This window comes from Phasianus colchicus, chromosome 1, assembly GCF_987193195.1.
Source record: "Phasianus colchicus chromosome 1, bPhaCol1.hap1.1, whole genome shotgun sequence".
Classification (NCBI taxonomy): Eukaryota; Metazoa; Chordata; class Aves; order Galliformes; family Phasianidae; genus Phasianus; species Phasianus colchicus.
This window is the reverse complement of record NC_143436.1, coordinates 146,128,711-146,153,916: the sequence shown is the minus strand read 5'-3', so window position 1 is coordinate 146,153,916 and position 25,206 is coordinate 146,128,711. Positions and strand designations below refer to the sequence as shown.

General features: G+C 39.1%; 1 protein-coding gene across 7 annotated transcripts in view; it reads left to right on the top strand.

Annotated features, from left to right (window-relative positions):
- Positions 1-25,206, top strand: part of FARP1 (FERM, ARH/RhoGEF and pleckstrin domain protein 1) — a 201,537-nt gene that overhangs the window by 145,602 nt on the left and 30,729 nt on the right. For 5 of the 7 annotated variants that reach the window (XM_031610626.2, XM_090129446.1, XM_031610625.2 and 2 more), the window contains 7 exons: positions 4,131-4,245; positions 5,411-5,558; positions 8,203-8,298; positions 8,819-8,982; positions 10,661-10,729; positions 11,475-11,550; positions 13,753-13,993. In XM_031610626.2, the coding sequence (XP_031466486.2) occupies positions 4,131-4,245; positions 5,411-5,558; positions 8,203-8,298; positions 8,819-8,982; positions 10,661-10,729; positions 11,475-11,550; positions 13,753-13,993 (909 nt within the window). The remainder of the gene's footprint in view (positions 1-4,130; positions 4,246-5,410; positions 5,559-8,202; positions 8,299-8,818; positions 8,983-10,660; positions 10,730-11,474; positions 11,551-13,752; positions 13,994-25,206) is intronic. The other 2 variants (XM_090129465.1, XM_031610627.2) reach the window with 1 other exon arrangement.

Sequence of the window (25,206 nt, the reverse complement as noted above, 5' to 3'; positions counted from 1 at the left end):
CCGTCTAGAGAGTGCAGTAAATAAACATGCTTAGAATGCCAGACTAAGTCACATTCCTAAGAGGAAACTGATAGGGAAGAAAAAAACTCAACAGATTTCAAGCTTTTTTTTTTTTTAATTGCAGTGTATGTGCAAGAAGACTGTTCAGTGGACTTATTTATCATATCATAGCTTCTTTTGACTTCAAAATCACCTGGAAAGCAATGTGTTTTCCACTTGAAGACTGTGGATACTCTTGTTGAGAGTAAGAGTGGGAAAAAATACTTAATTCACATATATGATGGTCAACTAGACCATTGTTCTAAATGGTTGTTGTGTGGAAATTGCAGTCAACAAAGGTGTTCAGAAGTTGTTCAGTGTTGAGTAGTTAAATCTCACGATCCTTTCTCATAGTCTGAGTGTTAGGGTAGTTTCTTATCATGTGTTACTGGAAAGGCAGATATTGCATGCTTTTTTATCTGCCATGGCCATTGCTGCCCAATGTGACTGAGTAGCAAAGAAATACAGCAGCCTTAGGAAAAGTCTGGATTTTTCAAACCGTTTCAAAACTGAGTATTTTTGCAGCACAGTCTTAAAAAATAAATCCTTAACTAGCAGGCTTTTTGTATATTTTAGTTTTCCCTATTAACAGCATTCAGTACACCAGTGGTAGTTCTTTCCCTCTTTAAGCTAGTTCTAATTTTCTGTCTTCACTGATAAAAAATGTCTTGATAATTTTGGGGAAATTGAGCATCGTTTGTTACACTGCATTCTAGGAGAGCCGGTCTTCCTATCAGATATCTTTGTACCAAAGAAAGATGCTAGGGAGAGAATACCTTAGTGCATGTTTCTGTTGTAGAGATGCTGCTTCATGATCATCCCCTCTTGAACTATTCTGTTGCCTATACATTATTTTCTTATGACTTTTACGTAGATCTTAGTTGATGTCTTGCTCATCTCTTATTGATTATTCAATTCATTTCTTCACTGAACCCTCTGCAGCTCTGGTGCCTGGGCTGCTGAATGCAACTACTAGCTTGTTTTCCTAGCGTGTAAGGATAAAATCCCAGGTTGTCCTTACAGTTGTACAGCCCTTCTTTTTCACTTCTGTGCACAGTCAAACTCAAATTTTACTGAATGTTTTTCAAAATTCTTCCATCGTGCACTTGGCCATTTCCCCTGACACACAGGTGCAGAAAGGCAAAAAGCTTTCTTTTAAAAGAGTACAAAAATGTCATATCATCACCATTGCTCTTATGCACTGAGATGCATTATAATGTTGAAGAAAATAGTTTTCCTCTTGAAATCTTTTTAGTTCTTTGTCCCCTTCACCTTTGAGCTTGATGTGCAGACTACTGAATTGTAGTTTTAGGAAACAAGTAGTACTCTTCTTGTGGATGGTAAAGTAAGATACTTTTATATTGGAAAAAAAGAAGTAGTTTTTTCCATCTTATAAAAGGAGAGAGGCAAGGGATTCATCCTGCAGAGGTAAGATGGCACCCACAGAATCCAAACTGCTGCTTTGGGTAGAGAGATGGTGTGCCTTATGGTGCCTCTTCACAGCTCCCAGCTGCAACTTCGGCTGTTTTGGATGTTTATGATTTTCACCCACCCCCTTTTTTGTGTGTTTGCTAGAAACCTCAGCTAAAACTTTGTGACTGTCTCATTTATTCTTCCACCTTAGTCTCGTGCACATTTTTTCTGTGAAAATTGGATCTGATAAGCAGCTATGACTGTATCTTACCCATGTGACTGTCTTTTGTATTTATTTTCTCTCTGCCTTATTATTCAGTAGCTAAAAAAATATTCCATATTTGTCTGCTACAAAAATAAAACTTGAGAGCTGATAAGAGTAATGATATCCAAGTGAAAAGATTGAGAACATAGGAGTTTAGGTATTGTATGTCTTATCGATGCTATGCCTACCAGCGGTTTCCATGGGCGATACCTGATTCCAAGTGCTCTTACATTATGTATACAGGCTTATGGCAGTGTTATGGACTGTTGGGTTTTTTTTTTGTTTGTTTGTTTTTTTAATGAAATCCAATATGATAGCAAATAGGTTTATGTTAAATTAGCAGGTATATTACAGAACAAAATTTATATATGAAACATTCTATTTAAAAGCACCTCAAAAGCATTGTAGAAAGTGTTGAATGAGAGGACACTGATACAACGAATGATGCAAGAAAGCAAAAGTGTTAAGTAAGAAGACAGTCTGATTAAACAAAAAGAGCTGAAATATAAAGCATTAGACATATCAGAAGTATTAATGCAGGCAGAATACAGAGAGTGGTGTAATGCACTTGCAAGCTAAGAGAAGAGAAGCCTCAATGAAAATCAATCTCTAGCTAAAACAGAATGTAAAGAAGGCCTGTATGCAAGGCTGATAATACAAGATGCAACTCCTTTGCAGAGGCAGTGATAGCAGAGCTGGAGAAGGAGGGTTGGGGTGAGAAGAAAGCAAAAATGCTTCATAGAAGGTCAAAAAGAACCGAATTAATTAGAAAGCCTGGAGGACAATTTTGATAATGAATTTGCAGTTGACAGAGAACATTATAAAAATCATGTAGCAATAGAATAAGTCATAGGTTCTCTGGGCTCTGGAGAAAGCCCTACATAAAGTGGTTAAGTGCTTCTGTGTCCAAAGGTCTACAAGGTATGAACAGCATTTTAAAGAGTCTAGTCCATGCCTTTTGAGGTGCTGCAGACTTAGGCAGGCTTATGGCCCCATTAAAGAGGAAAAGCTTACTTTTTATTTTAGTTAGGGTTAAAAATGCAACCCAGAGATTTGAATCACTGGAATCAAGTGAAATGGGAGTGATGGACCTGCTTCAGATACGGGAATGAAAGAGACTTTTTTACAAAGGAGAGTTCTCAAATAATTTGTGATGTGTTTGTAGCCACACATCTCAAGGAATGACTCAGAGCAGATGAAATGAGGAAGGGGATGGAAATCAGACACTGTTACCAACTCTTTTCCTCCTCTGCAGCCTGGTTGGGTTGAGAGGTTACTTTTCTGTCCTTTGTAGATACCTCATCTTCTCTGGCAGTGTGAGTTTACTGATTCTCATGTTTGCAAGTATGTTTGCTATCAGGCAAACTTTTGCCAGAAATCACTTTGCAGTGTTATAAGTATCTCCTTAAACCTTTCTTTTATCAAAAACCAAGCTCATTTTGGACAGAACGTGTTTAAGAGGTCACTTACGTGGGCAGAACTGAGGTGAGGGTGAGGCAAGGATCTGAGCCTGCAGTCTGCCTGCAGCCTGGATTTTAATACGGGGGAGCTGCATTTTAATTTCACTTACATTAATAAGATAGCAGCCTTTTGTTGCAGCGTTGTCTGTAATGTTCTGGCAGATCTGCAGGCAGAGGTTGCTACATCATTTCTGTGAAAAACCAAATAGCGAGATTTTTAAGAAGCATTCCAAGAATAGCAGGCAAGAAGATAGTAATCTGGCACCCACACATAGATTGCCTGACCCTCTCTCCCCCCAGAAGGAAAGGAAATCTCTCTGAATGGGCTGCAAAATGGAAGGTGGGTGTGGCATACCGTTGCACACACATGACTGAAGAACTGCAGCAGATGGGAGCAACTTTGAGGAGGAGGGAGACAGAATGTGTCTGAGACTGCTGCAAAATTAGTGGAAGATGAATGTTTCATAACCTGCTGATTACATGCCTGTGTTCAAACACACAAATGAAACCATCTCACTTCAGATTTCCCGTGAGATTAGAGTGTAGGACATGGGCCTGGGGAGGAAGCTTGTGCTTGTCTGCTTTGGGGAAAGGGTACCTGAGCACTACCATGCATAACAGAGACGGATGTGTTCTGCTGAGTTAATGCAGTTCTCCCGGTTACCCTCATTTTATTCTGCACATAAGTCAAAGCAGCACTGTGATGATTTCATTTGTTCAGTTAACATCTGACATCTACGTACACGGTTGTGGGTGGGAGGAACCCTTGAGTTGCAGATACTCATACAGATGAGAAGGGAGGAATGTATAAAAGATAAAATAGTGTGAGTCTCAGTCGTGGCTTGCTGTGATTGCTTCTCTACTCTCTTCCCAGCTATTGTACATTTTGGATTGCCTGAATAACTCAGATTTAATTCAGTGTTTTAATAGGCTTTTCTTAAAATTCTCCATAGCTGAGATTGGGGATTTTGATGAAACCATAGACCGTGAACACTTAGCGAAGAACAAGTATATACCTCAGCAAGAAGCACTAGAAGACAAAATCATGGAATTTCACCGTAATCATATGTAAGACTTTTTTTTTTGCTGTTCCTTCTTAGTCTTCTTTTAATTTAGTGTAGTTTTGTAGTTTTGTTAATACTTGCTATGATGTATATGCAAAAGAGATTTGGGTATCAAAGTTTTTGAGTTTCTCAAAGTTTACTTGTCAAAAAACATCAAAGCCTATGAAGTTACAGTTGCCTTTCTCCCATCATCATAAGAAAATGTATAAAGAGCAATTGATTTTGATATTCATTCAAGCATGTCCTTATTTTACAGTCTGTTTCATCCAAAATGCTTCACTGCTGATTCCGTGCATGCAGATATGATTGCAAATGATAGCTGATCAGTCAGGCACTTGTGACAATGCACTTTTTGATTTCAAGGACATTGAATGTTGCTTTTTCACATTTCCAGGCTGTATTTAGAGATGGATAAAGAAGAGATTTAATGATAGTTTTGGGAAAAACAGAGAGTGCTTGCAGAATTAGGGATTTTGTGGGATCAGCGCTCAAGGTGATGGTGCACATTAGTGACTTGGTCTCCCAAAGTCTTGAGAAGAAAAGTACAGTTGTGAAAAAATTTGGAATAAGACATAAAAAGGGTTTTTTTTGCTATGAAAACACCTCAAGACTTGAATAGTTTCATTTTGAACTAACTGGAATTGGAGATGAGTGTAGGAAGCTCTGCTGTGCTGATAATTGGAATTTTTGCTTAATTTAGTTGTAAGAAATTTAGTACTTATGGGCTTCCAATGTTTATGTTAAGATATTCGTATCTTCTGTTTCACTTCATTTCTATTTTGTTTACTTTTACAATGAACACCATTACAAACTTCCATTTATTTATTTTCTTTTTGTAGGAATATAATGTTTTTTTCAGTGAAAAACAATTAGAATTACTTCTGTTAAAGCTAATGGCTCAAAATCCAAGTTTCAGGTGTCTCAGTACTGGAGTGGTCAAAATTTCTAGTAGATTGTAAAAATTGAATACTTTGGTCTGTACTATAATGAAATGGTTTTTTTATCTGATAAAAACAAAAATTCTGTGGAGATAGAAAAAACAATTCGGATGTAATAGCTCTGTTAGCTTTTAGTCTCTGGTAAAATGTCTCTTTATGCACTAGAGGACCTGTTGTTTTCTATTAATCGGTGTGAATAGTTTGTGTGTCTTCTCTGTTTTGTTTCTCAAGGGGACAGACACCAGCAGAGTCTGATTTCCAGCTTTTGGAGATTGCCCGTCGGCTGGAGATGTATGGAATCCGCTTGCATCCAGCCAAGGACAGGGAAGGGACAAAAATCAACCTGGCTGTTGCCAACACAGGCATTCTGGTGTTTCAGGTTAGAGCTGCTCAGCACGTGACTTTGTTCTTTATAAAGCAGAGAAATCTCTTAAGGCCATAAGAATTCAAGACCTTAACCATATCGGAAAGAATTTGTTTAAGAAAATTTAGGAATTTTCAAATCTTTTCTAACAATAACCTCAAACCTTAAATAGCTCCACTATGTCCTTTACTTCCAGGGACTCGTACCTTGTTTGCACACATAGGCTAGAACTCAATCTTCAACTACAATGTGCTATTCAAAATGCAGACTGTTCTGCAGCTCGCAATTTGCCAGTTGGTCATGCTGACACCTTCTGCATAAAGGAGCAAGCAGGTCTTGTAGGCATGGTGCATACTAAATAGTTGTGAAACAGGGACGAATATGAGACACCTGGAGTACAAGGTGGAGAATAGAGAAAGTGAATGCAAGCTCTCTGTAGTGTTGCGGTATCCTTGACCAGCTTTGGCTGTTTTACCTTTGCTGAGTTAGAAAGCATTTTCCTTAGATTTCATTGCTCTACTGCCTCAGTCAGCCTTGTTCATGAAGCATTATTAGCAAATTTATTGAATTTTTGTTCTCCAGTTCCCCTTAGGGAAATAACAAATTGGAATTTTATAGATGTGAAAGTACGGATAGTCAGCTTGCATAAGCTGGTTTCACTTCAGTTGAGTTTATGTCTACTAGCATCCCAAATGCCTCTTTCTGCACAATGTCAAAAGCAGTAAGTAAACTATTCTTTAAAATGTCCATTTACAAGTATTTATCGCCATTCATTTGACTACAGTTAAAATAGTACAGCATTTCCAACCTTGAAGAGTACTTTGTCTTTTTATTAAAAGAAAACAACAAAAAACAGCAGCAACAAATGAACTCAGAAATGTCTCATCCAAAGCTCGAAATGAAAAAAATAAAAACTCCGAGCAGTTAAATGGATTGACAGTACAGCTACAAAACTAAAGCATAGATTGAAGCAGGAGAACATGAAGTTATTGTGAGAAATACAACCACAGTTGTATTTACAGACCCTTCCCTGCTCCCCCACAGCACTTCCATCAGTTGAATTAATGAATTGCAAAGCTTTATAAATTAAGAAGTCTTAAAATTGAAGGAACATATCCAAAATAGTATGGGCATCACTGAATCCCAGCAGACTGCTGGGGTCTTTCTGTATCAATGCAGCTGCCATCTGAAGGCCCAAGGTCTGATTTGTACAGCTCTAAAAGTCTGTCATCTCCCCTTGTTGTAGAGCCTTTCAAAGAGAGATGGGTTGTTTTTGCCCTCTTGGAATTTTTGCTGGAGCCAGCTCCAAGACTGAGAGCTGAGAGAGAAGCTGAGGTCAGACTCTGACCAGCTGGAGTCTGCCCAGTAATTGGAGCCTTCAGTTTGTCTATTTATTATAGATATAGCTGAGAGAAATTGAAATGTAAAGACCACATTAGAATGACATCGGTGTAAAATCAAAATAAAGGTTCACTGACAAATGGCTTAAACAGTACCCACTCAGACTTACTTTGAAGTCTGCCTTTTATTAAGAAATCAGTGTCAGTGCTTCTGAGCATTCTAAAGGAGGTTAATTATGTGATTCTTAGACAGCAGACTGACTTAGCAGAGATCATCACGCTGTCACTACTCCTACGTCCGTCTGGTGACGGAGCCCAAATCAACGTGAGTTTCTGCCTTCAGCCATCCTTGAGTTGCTGTTCTTTGAAACCTCTGTGCTGCACTGTAGGCATGTGTGTCTTGAAATCTTGACTGAGCAAGCTGGTGTAATGAATGTTCTAAAACAGTGTCTCCACTTCTAACATAAAGACACCTCATCTACAAAGAGGCTGAGAGTGCTGAGGTTGTTCAGCTGGGGTAAAGAAGGTTCTGGGGAGACTATATTTCAGTAAAGGGAGCCTACAGGAAAGCTGGAGAGGGGCTCTTTATCACGGAGTGTAGGGATAGGGTGAGGGATAACAGTTTTGAAGTAAAAGAGAGTCAGTTCAGATTAGAGGTGAGGAGGATGCTCTTTACTCAAAGGGCAAATGAGGTGCTGCCACAGGCTACCTGGAGAAGCTGTGGATTCCTGATCCCTGGAGGTGTTTGAGACCAGGCTGGGTGTGACCCTAGGCAACAGGTCTACTGCAATTTGTCACTGCCCACAGCAAGGGAATTGGGACTGGTTGGTTTATATGACCCCTTCCATACTGGGGCAAAGGGCTAATGATGCCATCATTGGGAATAATGGTATTTCAGAGGGATTTCTCTCAGGCTTACTGTTTGTTTTTATTGCATGTATTTTTTAAATGTTTTCTTACATTTTGGAAACAGGTAGACTATTTAGATTCCTTTTACTTCAGTTCCTTCCTATGAAGAGACAAAATAGGTTGCTCTGCTTTGTACAGTGATACTGGATTCTATAGTTGCACATCTAGTCAGTGTACCTCATCCTACAAAAGTGCAAGAGCTGCAAGTGCCTGCCTTCAGTCACACTACTGGGTGCTTATGGTTAAGAATGTATGTTGACATTTGCAGTACTGGGGGATGAATGAGAAGAAGTACCATCGTCGCAAATGAAGAGAATAGATGATTAATATTTGGCAGACTTTTTGTAGTGGTTTGAATTTCTCCATTCAGAGCTGTAATGCATAAATTCTGCTGGCTCTGTCCTTTGTAGGGTCACACCAAGATCAATGCCTTCAATTGGGCTAAGGTTCGAAAGCTGAGCTTCAAGAGGAAACGTTTTCTTATCAAACTACGGCCTGATGTGAATGTAAGTCCATGTCAGAGATTGGTGAAGCTGACAAAATATTATTTGGTAAATTTCTACTCCCGGATTAAACATATGTTTTTATCACCTCCTGAGAGTTTTTTAATTACTTTTGTTCAGCATTGATATGTTACTGCATGCATCAAACCAGCATCTCAGGTGAGCAACCCAACCAAAGGAAATGTAAACTGAATGTCACAGAATCTTCTTCTGACTGTGCCTCTGGAACTGTGTCATTGGTTCTTAACTATGTAAACCACCTCTTCACCTCTATACTTGTGAGACCCCTTCTTTATCTCTGTCATAACTGTCAATGAAAGAAAGCTTAAGCAACAGCTGTGATATTGCTAGGCAGGTCATTGATGTCTAAAAGGCAGAATAGGGTCTATTAATACTGAAAGCCAATGAGTTGGGAAAAATCTTTTTTTTTTTTTTTTTGTAGCATAGGGCTTGCTTTGTCAGTGTGTCTCTGTAATGTGTGTTGCTTGCTTGCTCACATTATGAATGCTCTCTCAACTTTCAGAGTTCATTCCAGGACACTCTGGAATTCCTTATGGCCAGTCGAGATTTTTGCAAATCGTTCTGGAAGATCTGTGTGGAGCATCATGCCTTTTTCAGGCTGTTTGAGGAACCTAAACCAAAGCCCAAACCTGTTCTTTTTTCTAGAGGTTCATCATTTAGGTTCAGGTGAGATCTGCTTTCTTCTTTCCACCTTTGTTAACTTCATATTTCAAAATCACATGCATATCCTTAATGATCTATAATTAAATCCACCATTTTCAGCTCCCCATCTGTAGTTTGCTCCTTTATATTTTTAATTGTATCTTCTCAGCTAGAATAGTGCTGAGAACACTGGGGAGGAAGCCTGCGTTCATTTCATAGTGGCTACTGCAAAGTAACTGTCTAGAGGTAAGGTATGAGGTGTATTGGTTTCAGCTGATTTCACTCAAGAAAATGTGTCCCAAGTTACACCAGCTAGCAGTTCTTCAGCAATCCTTGAGCTCTCTGTTTCTAGGAAAAGATCTTTTGTAGATACCAGAGTAGAGATTTGCATTTTCATTGCATGGCCCTGGGGTAAATCCATCCCTATACAGTTTAAGAGATGTCTTTTCTCTATGCTTTGCCCACTGTGCTTGAATATGGTTTATATGAGATGATAACTTACTCTAAGACCAGGTCTACCTGCAGTATTGATAAGAGCTGTAGGAAGGCTTTCAAGAGTTAGATTGTTGCATTTTTCAGTTCTTGATGTTTTGTCGTTGTTTTCTTTTTGTAGATATAGTATTCTTTCAGGGGTAAATGCCCTTTCATTTTGTTTGGGAAGTTGATACAAATTGAACAACCAGAAACACCTTCTTTGTTGAGATAATTTTGTTGGTACATTATACCTGCCTTGAGCAGGTACCTCGTAGGTATGGCCATTCTATCTTCCCACTGTTTCCTACTGGCAAAATAAATTAATTAAGATAGAAAGAACTAGGGTAAACAAGCTATTACTTTTTGAGTTTCTGACAGAATAAATAGTAAAACGTAAATGCATTCAGCTTATCTCTTGCTTTGGAGAACAGATTTTGCCTACATCCTGCATTCACTGTGAGCTGTGCTGCATACACATACATATGGTTACTTTTTTCAGGCCTTTCAGTAAATCAGTTGAAAGCCTCTAATGAATAGAAAGGTGTTTTTTTTTTTCTGTCAGTGAACAATCTTGAGGTGCAGATTTCCTTTACTGTTTCCAGTTCCCCATGGAGTTTTTATCTTTGCACAATAGGAGATGTTGGGCTTTCTCACTACAATTTTATGGCCTGTAGCATAAGGAAAGTGTGCAAGTTCCAGCCTAAATCTCTGCATAAACTATATGTATGTTTAGCCGACGTAACTGAGTTATGTCACAACTGAAATGCATTTTAGCAGCTTTCTTTTTGGTTCCAGCATAAAAGGTAAGGCTGGGATTTACTCCTGAAAAGATTCAGGGATGTTTTTTGTTCATGAGAGTAAAACTTAACCTCTACTTTGCTTTATGCTGGGTGATTTCCCAGTCATATTGCACTCTGTAAAGGGCACATAGCTGAATTTAATTCGTTCTGAAATAACATCATAAGGTATCTCCATAATAATAATAATAAATGTGGTAACATGCCAAAAGGTAAAAACTTGTGACTATATGGTCATAAAGAAAGAGAAAGAACGAGGCCTTCTTCATGATTTTACATGAGCTTCTACTGATACTGACAAATATTTTTCTGGTTGCCATGACTTCATTTACAGGCCACATACATGTTTATGATGACCAGGTGATATGTAGTATTTAATGTGAGAAATTCAGTACCTCAGATTAATAGTGTAACCACTTTTTTTCTTTCAGTGGCCGGACTCAGAAGCAAGTTCTTGACTACGTTAAAGAAGGAGGGCACAAAAAAGTACAGTTTGAAAGGTGAGAGGAAAATAAATGAGCTATTTATTCTTTTTAATTAAAGCAGCAGTTTCCATTTACTTATAAGAGATTAGCATTATTCAAAGTAAAAAAAAATTCCTTCTTTGTTGGTTTCACAGTTTATCACTTGTATAAAACCTGTTGGTCCTGAATGTTTTGGCAGAAGTTTGCATTACCAATCTATAGTTTATTTAAAATCAATAGTCTTCAATTTGTTTTTCAGCAGTGAATGCCCTACTGTTACAGGTAAACTCTTCTCATATTGATTTGCACCCTCCTCAGTAGGATGTGATTAATATATGTGAGCAGAAAGGGATTTAAATGGGTTTTAAGTGAACATATTCATCTGAGAATAAAAGAGAAGGTAACAGGAGTAGTACAAACATCCTCAAGGGAGAAATCTCCAGGGAAGACATCTAACTTTGCTAGAGTGCATTTTATTGGAACTCATCTTATTTCTAGTGAGCTGAAATTCATGGACAAACTGCCACAAAGATTATGACAGTTTATTGCTAATGACTCATGTTCTGCTGACGGACCATCTTTTGCTTCAGTACCTCTCTCTTTTCTTACGATAGTATGTTTCCAAGACATTTAAGCATTACAGAAAGGAGGATCTGTTTTGGAGCAAACCTTTGTGAATGGTGCTATTCAAAGTTTTTGTTTTCAGGGAGGCGTGTCTCTTGATTCCTCTTCGTGGTAAAACTGAAATGGCCTCTTACTGTGATTTTGCTTTTATCTCCAGGAAACACAGCAAGATTCGTTCCATCAGGAGTCTGACAGCACAGCCTTCAGAACAGCATACAGAGGTGCCAAAACAAGTCAGTGATGTTGATGAAAGCCTGCATCCTGCCTTTTAAACATTTCTTATTGCATTACCCACCTCCAGTTGATCTTTGGAAACTTTAGGAACATAGGTTTCTACTCACTTTCCTTTTAAACATGAGCTCAGGAGCCCTGGATGTTATAAAGTGCAGCTTTTTTGATGTGGAATGTGTTCGTTTCCACTATGGAACAGAATTGTTTCTAGACAGCAGCACAGGCATAAATAGTGAGCTTGTCTGAACTGTGCTAATGGCCACCTGAAAAACTGCAATCCGCAGTGTTACTGCTGGGGTTCCAAGTTGTTGCAGGTGATTGCACTTGGGAAAATGTAATTATTTTCCTTCACTGAGGAGCGTTGGCTGCCCAGGACAAGATATTCCATTATATTAACATTATATTAATTTCCTCAGAGAAATTTCAGCTGTGTCCTTTTAAGTTATTATGTCTGGTAGATACCAAAAGTATTTGTCTTATATTAATAGTGATTATATGTTAGGAGTTTGCAAATCTGGTAGTCTAGGAGAGATGAAGCTGCAGCAGCTGCCTGTTTCCAGGTCCAGCCAGTGGCTGAGCATGTATTTATAATTAGCAACCACACAACCATGCAGACTCATTCACACACATGTATACATGTGCAAATATACACACAGCCAGCCATACAGGTGAAAACAAACAGAAAACAATATTCACAAACACAAATAGCACTGGCAGCCTCATTACGTTCCATTCAGATTGATCAGGATGAAAGTCTGTTAGTGAAAAATATTTATACATGTATACAGTATGGAATCCCTTCAGTTACTGGTCTTAAAGATGAAATCTATCCGTTAATGGATCCTTAAATTTCTTCTGTTGATGTTACCTGAACACATAAACCTCCAAGGCTAACAGCCCTGCTCCAATTGCCACTACTCAGATCTGTATATGTGTACACACGCACACAGTCTTGCTCCAGTAACTCATCTTAGACACTCAGTCTGTCTCATAGCTGAAGCCTGTTCCCAGCTACCTCACAGACAAAGACATGAACAACAAATGTGCTTGTCCAGTAGCTAGCTGCTCCCAGACTTAGGACACGAGCACACAGTCCTTAGGCCCTCCTGTCTCTCCAGTACCTGGATTGGACCTCTCCAGTAGCCATGTCCCCTCTATTTTTCCAGTGCTTGGCCCAGATTTATGGTTGCTCCCATATTTGGTTACCAGCTCGCTAATCCTACTCAACGGCTAGTCCAGTTTGATGATTTCTAGTATTTATGCATTGACCTGCTCATGCAACCAATGTGCACATACTCTAGTGTTTGGCAACCCAGAGAGACCCAGCCACAAGCTGATGATTCTCCCAGGACAGTCTCCAGAGGAGCTCTATTTCTCTGAGAAGGTTGTTGGGGTTATTATTATCCCCTCCTTACCAGTGTTTCTTTGTGCTCATCTGTGTTTTATCACATAACTTTACATGTGGTAGAGCTTAAACAGCAGGTGCAAACTACTAGGTTAATATATTCAAGAATGTTACTCAGACTTTCACATTGCTTCCTTTTGATATTCACAAGCTTTTTCATTCCTGCAAATCTGGGAAATTCAGATAATTCTGCTATACATGCAGCCTATTTCTTTTAGCATTTTAATATTGCAAAGACAAGCTCAGGTAGATGGCACATAGCTACTGCTGGCATATTTGTTTGCTGAAAAGCCAGTCCCCGAACTAGAGGCAGATATGCTCCAGGGGTTGAATACATGGTCTTCAAAAGCCCATGTATGAACTTTTGGGCTTTTTTAGAGTTTATAGGTAGGCCATGCAGAGTTTGTCTGTACATGCTTATCTTTTTATCCCTCCAGCTTCAGAGTAGTATGAACAGTTTGATGTTCTCAGTGTTGATGGCTATCTTAGAACATGGAAATATTTGAAGGTGCTCCTTTTTACATATTGCTGTGTTCTGTCTTCCCTTTCTTTCTTTGTTTAGCTTATTTTTCCCCCATCATCTGTTCTTCAAAATCAGAGACCTTTTTTTTTTTTTCCTTCTAATTCATTTTGAAGCTTGGGTTATCTCTTCTACTTTCAAGAGATTCCTATGTTGCTGAAGGATGTATTGTAGAATTGTAGTGCATAATTACACCTAGCCTTTTCCCCCTGACTCCCTTCCCTCTCAACCCTCTCTCCCCTTTGTCTACCCCTTCCCTTTCCTCCTTTGTCTTTCCAGAGCTCCAGCTTTGCCTATGGAGATGACAATGATGCTGCAGCAGTGCAGAGCTGCCAGCAAGGAAAGGAATTGAAAGCTTCAGTGGAAGACACTGGACAGCACAAGAGCCCTTCATTAAAGAAGAGCCCAAAAGAAGGCAGAAAGGTGGATGGAGCAGTGGTGTCAGCAGTGGAGGAGGAAGAGGAGGCTGCTACGGACAGGATGCAGCAGAACAGACCTCAGTCACAGCAACCAAGCACAGGTCCAGCATCCAGGGCTGCTCATGGCAGCAGCACCTCCATTCCTTTCATTGACTGCAGTGATGTAGATAGCGAGTATGATCTCCTCAGAGGACAAATAACCCGGTCATATTCCCAAACAAATGACAATCATGAGGGTGATTTGACCAGTGGTGCCTATATTCACTATAGAGATGAAAATCTTAATAGAAGTAGATACAGGGATTCCTCCGCTTCTATAAAATCTTCCCAGTATCTCTCTGAAGAGTACCTTGATGATAACCCAGCTAATCTCTCCTTCTTCACTGGGGGAAGCCCCAGGATGCCAAGGCACAGCTCACTGGTTGATGAAATGTTTAGAGGGCCAGGGAGCCGTAGTCCACTGGCCACTCCTTTGCCTCCCAGTAGCAAAGGATCAAGCCCTAACATGAGCCTGAGTAGAACTGGCTCTCAGGGTTATATCTCAGAAAACGGGCATGACAGCAGGACTAGGACTGGAGAGGAAGACAGCTATGCCAGCAGCTGCCATGGCTATGGCAGATATTCTCCAGGTTCTCAGCGGCCTCATGCACAAAAAATCTTAAATCTCTGCAATAAATCAGCTACAGACCCTTTTATCTTGAGCCAGATATCCTCAACCCCGGGGCAGGAGTATAGATCTGAGAGACATTGCAAAGGGGGTGGGATGGCTAAGATGTCTTCTCCAGAAGGCAAAATGATGGCCAATGGTATGCCAGCTGGGGGGCAATCAAAGCAGAGCCCAGTCATACAGTCACTGCATGCCAGTGGCATGATGGATCATATGGCTGCAATCCAGGTGATGGAAGGCTCCACCAGCAGTGGGACAGAATCTAGTGATTCTGACTCAGAAATCATTAACCCCTTCACTCACCCTCTGGTGTTTGGAAATCCTGTTGTGCTGAGTTCCTCTCCTATGCCAAGAAATAAGTACTCCTTTGGAAGCCTTCAGCTTGATGAGGAGGTAGAAGAGGATGTGTCTGTGGGCCTCAGCGATGAAGATGGTGTGCAGGTCTTCAGCTGCTAGGAAGCAGGGTGTTTGAGACCAGTGGATACAGCAGTTGCTCATTAGAGTGATGGCATCTTCTGGGGTTTGTGAGGAGTGGCTGGTACTAAACTCAGAGCTTGGGCTATTTTACATATTGTCCTTGTACTGACCAGCCAGATGAAAGAGGTGCTGAAAATATAATAATAAGCCTAAGTTTCAGTTCATCTTAACAGTAATTTATCTGCTCTGATAGGCAAGAGGGGAGGAAAATTATTACTGATCTAGGTACCTTTGTAAAACTCTATATGCTCATCTGTTCTTTGTACAAAGTCATGTTTTAGGTATATGTTGTAGCTCCTTTGACACTTGACTAGTTATTTTTACAAAACAAACAAATGTTGTCACATAGGTACACTGTACTCTTTTGGATATCTAATACAATTCTTTTTCTCTCTTGTTTAAGGAGAGCTACTTAAGAGTGCCTCAATAGAGTTAGGGGAAAAAAAAAAAACTTACAGCCAAATACAGGCAGCTTGATACTCAAGACCAAGGCTTGCTGAAATCTTGAAAAATGCTGGCAAATCTTTTCATAGTAAGAATGTGTTTGGTCTGCTCATCTTCATAACCCATTTTATAATCTTAACTGATGAGCTGAGGAACAATGACACTATTGGCTTCTTATTTAGTGAATTCAACAGGCTGATTTGTTGATGGAGATTTTGAAACTCCAGACTCCTCCTTAAGCAGGATGGAGAGCAAGATGAAAGATAAAACTCAAGTGAATGAAAAAAACATAGATTGAATTGGCTCTAATTACAAGTGGTATGAGTATTATTTGCAAGGCAATCCTTTCTATTCATTATCAGCGTGGCAGAAAGATTAATTGCAAGAGAGTTGGTTTGTATTTTTCCCCTTATTCTTTCAGTGGTATTATTCAGAGACATCAAAGTTCTGTTGTGGGTGATTTTTGGTGGGAGTTTCAAAGATTGTGGCTGTTGGGGGTTTTTTATTATTTCTTTTTTCTTCTCTTTGATCATGAAAAATCTTTATCTGTACACTCTGTACAGGACCCAGTTAGTCTGTCGTATGCTATTCTTTTTAATTTTGCCACCTCATAAATTTTTCATTCCCTGACACACAGAATGATAGGACTAACTGTGGTTCAGGCTGATTGTTTTCAGTAGTGTGTATGGAGTAGCAAGATTCTGACACACATGCAGAAAGGCAGACTAATTACTTGTAAACTTCTTTTCACAAGCTATAAGTATTGAGAATTAGGCTGTATCCTAATAACATGTGTTTCTAGTTTCTCCAAGATAATAAAGAAAATCAGAGGAAAAGTCTCCAATATGGGAAGTATCAAGCAGTTGTTAGAGCTGGGAGACAAGATATGCTCTTTAACACTAGCCTTACTTTTAACTTTCACAGATTTTTTTATATTTTCTTTTTTTTTGGGGGGGGAAGGGAATTAAAGTTGAGAAGGTTAAGTGACAAACAGCACTTACTGTACTGCAGGTCACTTGCTGTGATGTGCTTCATGCAGTACACGCATACATGGATGGTGGATCCACCCACTGATGAACAAGCTACAGGACTTTGTAAATCTAGACAACATACAATTTTTGAGATCATTTTTTCAAATGTAATAAAATATGAAGTCTTTTTAATTTTTCTAATGCCTTGGTCTATGCACGTTTTAAGAGTTTAATCTGAGTGAGTGATATTTAAAAGGATACATTAGATTGCTTAGGTGTGCTTTACATTTTTGCAGTAAAATATATCTGTAAATATAAGTTTTAATCTGCTCATCTACTTTAAAGTGCTTGTTTTTAAAGATAATTCATTTTTTAAACTGGAATGATTTTAAAGCATCACTTCAGACCGTGATGTTTTGGCTACGGTTCTTTCTTCCTATAGTTAAAGGCATGACTCTAGAAACAGGGAGATTGCCTGTTAGGGGAAAGCTTGCTTGTGTATTATTCTGAAAGAAGGTGATTAGTGTTTTGGATTTAGAATAGTGCTAAATAATTGCCTTGAACTTTGCAATATTTAAGAAGAGATGTAGATAGCTGAAGCTTACGTTAACAGATGGTGTGAGCATGGGGAGTATGTGCATGAGTCTCCTGTTGTTTGGGTTTTTTTTTGTGCCTGTACAGCAGAAGAACCAGGAGTTGTATTATACAGTAAAGTAATAGCAGTCTGGACATATCCATTAATTGCTTTGTTAGCCAGTAAAAGTAAAGCTCAAGTAATGGGTTTCCTCTGAAAGGATTTGCGATCTTGTTTCTGTCACTTCACTGAAAAGTGAATAGATTTCATAATGTTTGGATTTAAGTGAATATCAAATTTCTAAGTGATGTTTACTATTTTGCATCCTTTCAAATACTGTTTTCTGGCCTATTTTTCTTCTCTAACATGCCTACAGAGGTAATGGATATATACAAGAGTAGACCTGCTAGTAGCTGGAGTTAGCTTAGTTGCTGATAAAGTATCTCAACAGCTTTTTATTTTTTCCTTTTGAGTACTATCCTCAAAAGATTAAATATAAGGATTTTTTAACAACTTTTTTCTCTCATCTGGCATTTTTTCAATTGTAGATGTTTGTGGTTGTCATTCTGACATGTGGAATTTTTCCAGTTTGAAGGAATAAAGTTTGTAAATTACATAGGAAATCATTTAGTTTAGGATTAAGCATTTTGCAGCATTCTTATATTGCTGAAGCTCAGTTTAATGTCGGTAGACAAGTATTTAATTGAAAACAATCTGTGGGCCAAATACTTCCACCAGATATGTGGTTGAACTCTGGGTGCTTGCCAAGAATGGTAAGCAAGAGAGCAATTTCAAACTACTGTTTCCGCATAGGATCAGGTCCTTCAGAATGCATCTGGGAGTTTGTTTCTGTGGAACAAATACAGAGACCTTTAGATGTGAGAACAGAAACCTTTGGGGCAAGACTGCAGATGACATGGGGGAATTCTTGTGCTAGTTCACAAAATACAAATCAGAAGAGGAGCCTGTCAGTTCAAGTTAATCCTTGCAGGGATTGATTAATCTGCAAACCCTGATCAATGGCAGTGGTCTAAGCACACCTGTGTCTCAACTGTTTGAAAGGTATTTGTTGGCCAAGCGAAAGATGTAATTCTCTCACCAATTACAGTAGATTTTGGAATGCAGCAGACTGGTACTGTTGACTCACATTTCTTTATTTTTTGTTCACAACACTTAACTTTGTAATTCAATACTCTTAGAGTGTCCAGATACCCTCAGGCAGTTGCTGCAAATGAATCACAGCAAGATCTAGTAACTACTTCTTGTCTGAGTGAGTTGTGTTGTGCCATCCTGCTCCTGTTCTTCCAAAGAACATGGAGGAAGCCTGTGGTTGGGCTGTCCAGACTGCTGAGCCAATTCTGTCCACAAATTTGGATGAACATAGTTGGAAAAGCAGTAGAGGGGTTTCTCACAAAATAATGTGCAGATGTAGATAGATGTTTAATCTATGCAACCCTGTTCTTTCTTTCCTATTCTAAGTACTTGACCACATTTAGCTACAGTGAATGAGAAAAGTCATTTCAGACAATTTTAAGTTTTCTCCATCCCACCAGCAGTTCAAATGTACTATGTCCTCTTGGGTTCTTCTGGAGTTTCTTCTCCTGTTAGCCTTTCCTGGAATCTGGTTTGCCTCAGTGATCTGGGATATAAAATTTAGAAATAGATCTCTAGATTTTGGAAAATTTAATAGTGGCAAATTGATGTAGGAGACAGGATCTATGCAGGGTAGAGCTTTGAATAATTGTTATCTGAGTAGACCAGACTGCACTGTTTGAGTTTAAGTCTACATCCCCCAGCAAGAATATTCCTTGTGCATGGAGAGAAAGCTGTATTCTCTGAAGATGATTGATGCCTGCTGCTGCCATTGTCTCACATCACTCATAGCCTAACATGTACACCCCATTAGCCATTGCAGTGCATGCTAAATATCAATTATACCAAATAAATACTGTAAGAGAATTTTCCACATATGAAAAATACTATGTAACTGAAAATTGTTTTTGTTATATCTGAATATATATTTCATGAGTTATATGGAGTTGAGATCATGAGTTATCACAGTGATAGAGTTGCATGTTAGTAATTTGAAAAATCAGATCTACCAGTTTAAGACTAAGGGGAAGGCAAAATTAGGTAGAATTTTCTCAAGCAGCAGCAGCAATGCTGAACATAATCATCAGAACCCAGTGAAGGGCGAAAAAGCAAGGTTTTATGAATTAGTTCCCTAAGTGGGGCTCATCTCATTAGCCTGGACTGCTTCAGAACCCATTTTTTTCCTCCCTGAATATTGTTGTTGCTGGGTTCCATTTGCACAGATGTTTGTGAAACAGCTTTTATTAGTAGAAGCAGTGGTATTCATTCTGAAGCAGTACCTTTCATGCCTCAAGTTCCTGTCTGGCCCACTTATCTGGACATGCAATTACTTGGTGGAGACTGGAAAAAGTCAAATGGAAAATGGGATAGATCTAAAACCCATTTACAGCTTCTCTATTTCATTTAAAAGCAGAAATGTTTCAGATGGTCGTCTTCTGTCCCACAGTAAACATACACTTGACGAGTCTCCATAGTCAACTTCTTGAGGATTTCAGGAGTAAGTAGACAAAGGGAAGGAGAAGAATAGGAAATATTTTACTTACACTTAAAATCTAGCCTTATTTATTTACAGTCCCCTTTGGCATAGCATGCTCTTTAGTACTCATGACTTTAAAGTCCCAGTGATTTCTCAGGGTAGTCAGCAGGAATTGTGTCAGTTAGTTCAACTGATGAAACTGATTTTGAATATTGAAAACCAGTGATTCAGATCTCATCAATATGATTTATATGCAATTAGCTTGAAGTGTGGCTATTTTTGGAGCGATTCTTCAGCACAAGAAAGATGTCTGGCCCATAAATCGTGTCACACACCATGTTTGTTTAACTGGTCTCATTTGTCATAATGAGGCACTAGGCTGCTGTCAGAGGTGACTTTAGAATGATATTTTAATTGCACCAATTTAACTTCTAATGACTAAAAGTAAATTAATGGTGCAAGTTTTTCTCAACTTCCACATGCATGTGAAGTAGTTGCAGTTGGGTTTGCTTACCTTTGTGGGGCAAGGATGTGAACTGCCAGAGATCAAGCTGGAAAGGGCAGTGAGTGTAAGGAAAGGAGGATCTGTGTTCAGGCATGAGGAAAGTGAAGGAAGCCAAAGTTCTTTTCAGTCTTTCAATAATGTGTATCTCTCTGAGTGTTATAGCTTCTTAAGGCTCTTCTGTATATTTTAGCATATTTCTTTGTTCTCGAGATATAGTCCTGTTCTCCATACCATATAAGAAAGACCCTATGTATATGAAAGAAAACTGAATTTCTTGGAATAGTATATATACACCTTTCTTTGTTAGTTACTGTCAAAGACAAGTGGTTAGGAGAACAGTCCTTTTATCAGAAACCCAGCAGATTGTGGCTGTCTCCTATTTGATGATGATGGTTTGGTTTGAGCTCATCTGATTGTAAGTGCCTGATGCAGAACATTCCCATCAGGAGGTCCCAAAGGTTAGGCTGATGTGTAACTTCTCGTAAATGGGGATGGCACCTGGCTGGCTTCAGTCAAGCTACATCAGGGAAGATTTCTGCTGGTGCTGTCAGGTTCTGGAAAGGAAAGGAATACAAGTTCCAAGAAATAGAAATGAGCAGAATCTTTCTTACTCCCTTTCAGTAATTTCTCTACTTGCTGGATTATGCCTAGACAGGGACATGTGTGTTATTACTTATAAGGGAAGCAGCTCATGTGCTGCATATAGATCCTGAACAAAACTGTCTTCTGTGTCATTCCCTACAGCTGGGCTGTTGAGCTGCCACTGATATTTAAAAATACTGAAAAGAACTTTGCTTAAAAATCAAAGGCTCAATGTGAATAAAAAGCCTAGATTGGATGGCATGTTGCAGTTCTTTAGAGTATTTTGTATTCTGTTCTGCTTCTGTGGTTATAGGCACACATATATACACATAGAGTATGCACACATGTAGAGCACATAGAGTAAGCAAGATGCTTGTTTTCTGTTGTTTGTTATAAAAAGCAGCGAGCACTTTCTTTTAAATGCTGTGAAATTTGGGAAGCTTGTGTGCCTGGCTGAGCTGTGTATTCACAGGCGTGTTTTCCACAAGCGTGAGTGTAAATAATGACATTATAACAGTGAAGGAAGTAAAGATCTTAAATTTGCATGAGATGAAAGTAAATACTTAGTTTGCTCTAGAATTATTCATTTTAAGGTATAATTTAATTTATGATTTTTTGATAAAGTTTTGGCCCCTGAGAACCATAAAAATCTAAAAGCTTTACTCATAGAAATTAACTCTTGAGTCCAGTAATGATATAGCTGTCAGTGGCTGAACAAAGAGAACTGGAGGAAAATGAATGTTTTCTAATTCGAGAGCTTCTCAGCTTGTTAAAATTAGATTAGATGCTTTCTTTAAGATGCTGCATATCTTGTCTTGAGAAGAAAACAGTTTGCCTTTGATTTTTACAGCAAGATCAGAGGTAGGTCTTTGTTTAGTTCAGTGAGCGTTAGTGCTCATGCCTGTTGCTTTTCTGTGAGGCACTTCAAACCTTTGATTAGTTACATTCCTTATTTTTCCCCTTTCCTGCTAAGAAACTCACCTGAATCCACTAACAAAAGTTCGTAAGCTTGGCTGTGTTTCACATATTTGGCCCTTTCCTGATTTCTGTGTGCACATGCATAGCTTTTTTTTAATAAGTAAGTCTCAATTGTCAAAATTAATTTTTAAAATTGAAAATGCTGGGGACTTCATTCTCATTTTTGTCATTTGTTTAATACCGTTTAAAGAGAAACATTTTTTGTTTCATTGTATGCACTGTTTTGTCAGCATGTACCTCTCTGGGAGAAAAAGCCTTTTCAATGTTCTGTCTTTATCCTCAAAGCATGGTGTATCTTCTGTTCCTTGCATTGTTTGGAGCACTGTCTCAATGTCCTTTTACTGCTGAAATACCTATTTGTATTGGGAGTACCTAATTCCTCTTATTACAGTGATCTTGTCTCATAGAGCACTCCTCATCCCAGAACTGGAGAAAACAACCCCTCCACCCTCAGGCTGTGAGTTTCATGTTGAGATGCAGAAGAGTGGAGGGAGGGGGGAAAAACGTGTTTTCAGGGCATTACAGCTCCATTGAGCACGATTGTACTGCCTTTCATTTCTTAATGAAGGCTGCACCTAGTGATGGTTAACTTCACCTGCCATAGCTTGTAAGCAGGATCACTGCAGTCATGGGGAGATGCCTTGCTGAAATGGACAGTATCTGTGGCTTAAGCTTACATGGGGGCTGAATGTATCAGAATATTTTCAGTTTGATCGTAGCACCAGGTTGTGTTAATTTAAAGACAAAGAAAAGCAAACTAACCATAACCCTGCGTACAGTAGGGGATCCTTCTATTCTTCACTCTTATTTCTGTCTGGGAGGATCAAGGCCAGACAAAGGACTGGTGCCCACTGACCCTGTGTTCTTCCCAGGCTGCAGCATTCACTCCTTGTTCTTAAGATCCGAGCATACCCTGATGTAGGCCTCCAGCAGCTACTGTCTGATTTCACACTCACACTGTCTAATACTGCAGTACACCAGTAAAGCATGGACCTTTACCAACTGGGAAGATTGCTGGCTACTAAAACAACACCAAGCTTAATGAGAATATAAGCATGTCAAGCCATTTAACTGTGTATGCATGGAATTAATTTTCTTTTTTTTTTCTTTTTTTCTTTTTTTCTTTTTTTTTAAAGTTTTACCTGTATTGAAGGCTTTTACTCATTCTGACTGGTATTTTGCTGTAAAACTATCACTGATTTAATTGTTCTGTCCATTTGCTGGCTGATGCTTTGTTCTGTGTCTGAGGAAATTGGTTCACTGAGGAGGCACATAATTCTCCCAGACCTCTCACTGCCTTTCCTGCCATGGGCACATGGCAGAGTTTTGAAGGTGTGAAGTCAGCAAACCCTTCACCCTGCCATGTTCCCTTCATGCCAGGCAGGGTTATTGGTTTTGTGTGACATTGCATCTCTTTCTGAGATGTCTTTTTTTTTCTATTCCTGCTCAGTTTTTGAAGTACTGCATTCAGGGATGTTTGTACATGAATTTCTGATTGATATGTAACTACTTTTCAAGATTTTTTAATTCTAACAAACTGTATCCAGCACTCCTGCTTATTTTGTTTAATGGAGAAGAGAAGGACAGACTGAAGTACTGGTCCCCCAGGGAGCTGGGGAGAGAACAGGTGGATACTCTTCTTAAACTCTTCTCCAATCTAAGGTACTCCAGTCATCAGCAAAAAACATGGGAACACTCTTGCCCATTCTTCTGGTGCTCTCTGCCCCCATGTCATTTTGAATTACGTGTCTTTCTCTGACCGCACTTTAAGTGAGAAGCTAGAGGTAAGCAATCACTGTGACAGTGGAAAGTTAAGCTAGCCTCAACTGTGGCTGAAGTAGCAGCAGATTTGTCAGATGCTTTCTTATTGAGGAGCTTCTGTAAGTAATACATTCAGTAATGCAGGGGCAGAGGGACACCAGCTTAGGTTTCATTTACCAAACTGAAGTGTAGAAGAAACTCATCTGCCCTTAAAGCTGAGTAGTTAGGATCTGGATGTCACATTTCCCAATTTAAGTAGCTATGGAATAAGTCTAACAGATATCCAGCAACATGCCAGGTATTGAAAAAGGCACTATACTAACTCTTAACACATTTAAATTTCTAATGACCCAATAAGCCTTGAGAAGTGTATAACCCTTACAACTGAATTTGAATGGGGGCTGTAACTGTGCAGAAAACTTTCCAGCAGAATTTCAGTCACTTTCAGTCCTGGCTACTGATTACTTCCATAAGTTACTTCCATAAGATACTTCCATAACTGAATACTTTTCACTTTGTGGTACTGCACAGAGGAACACAAACAAAAACATCTTCACACTCCTGTACTTTTCGTTGCTGCTGAAGCACAGTTTGTAGCGATGGGAATCATTTCATTTGAAGTAGATGCAGAATGCTAGATGGTATAAATTGGTTACTCATCACTTTCAGGAAAAGGGGAATAAAGGAGGAAGGATATATTGGGCTCCATCTTCTTCAGAAAGAGATGAGCCTTCCCTTGTTAGGTTAAAGCCTCTAACTTGAGATTTTCGGTCATTTTATGTTGTCTATATTGCCAGCGTAGAGGCAGCACACAGTTTAGCACACCTACAATTTGAATTGACTTGTGGGAGGGACTTTCTTCATCAGCTGAAAAGCAGTGATAATGAACAATTTTTTCCCCTGGTACTGGATATATTTTAAAGCAGCACAGCTCAGCTAGCCCAAGTCTCCTTGGTTGCCAAACTAAACACCAGTACCTTTGGCTTAATATCTATGCATGATGGGAGCTTAGGGCAAAGCAAATACTTCTGGTAGGATGAATTGTAGCCAGCCAGCCTGCACCTCTCCTCCTGGGTCTTAAAACAAAATTCTTAAACCCAGGAAAATATTTAAGCACTTGTTTAATTCCTGTTGACTCCACCGAGGATATTCTTTTAGTATGTTCTCAAACCATCTGGAGATAAACATCCTTTTGTATCTGTCTTTTGGTTTGTGTATATATAGAGCTAGCTCCATTATATTTGACGGATGGCCCCCAAGTTGAAGTCTCAATCTAAATAAAAATGATTTGAAGTAAGAGCAAAGAGGATTCCATGTTACCAGCTGCAGACCTTTCAGGCCTCTAAGGTGCTGACCCATCCCATTTCTTATCTGACAACTGACACGCTAATAATTTGCTGTCAGTCAAGGAATTCTTGTGGGTAAAATGGGAGGAATTTCAGTACCATGTAAATAAGATTGGTCTTTCCTCTGCTTCTGTTTGTATTCTGCAGAATGTAGTTGCTGAGTAGAGCATGTATGGATATACTCTTTTGTGGTAGGAGGTCAGATGAAACAAGGAGGAAAAGACCATTTGGTTAGTGTAGATTATTTGTTCCTCACCTCCAGAGAGAAGAGAAGATCACTATGCAGCGTTGCCTTGACCCATCAGTATGACACATGTCCTGAATGGTGATGGTGGGGAGAAGACCAATTTTCATTTCTTCATTCTCACAGCATAGCAAGTTGTTTTCCTACTTTTTACCAGAACATCATGTGATGTGTTCATCTTTATGGCCACGTTGGT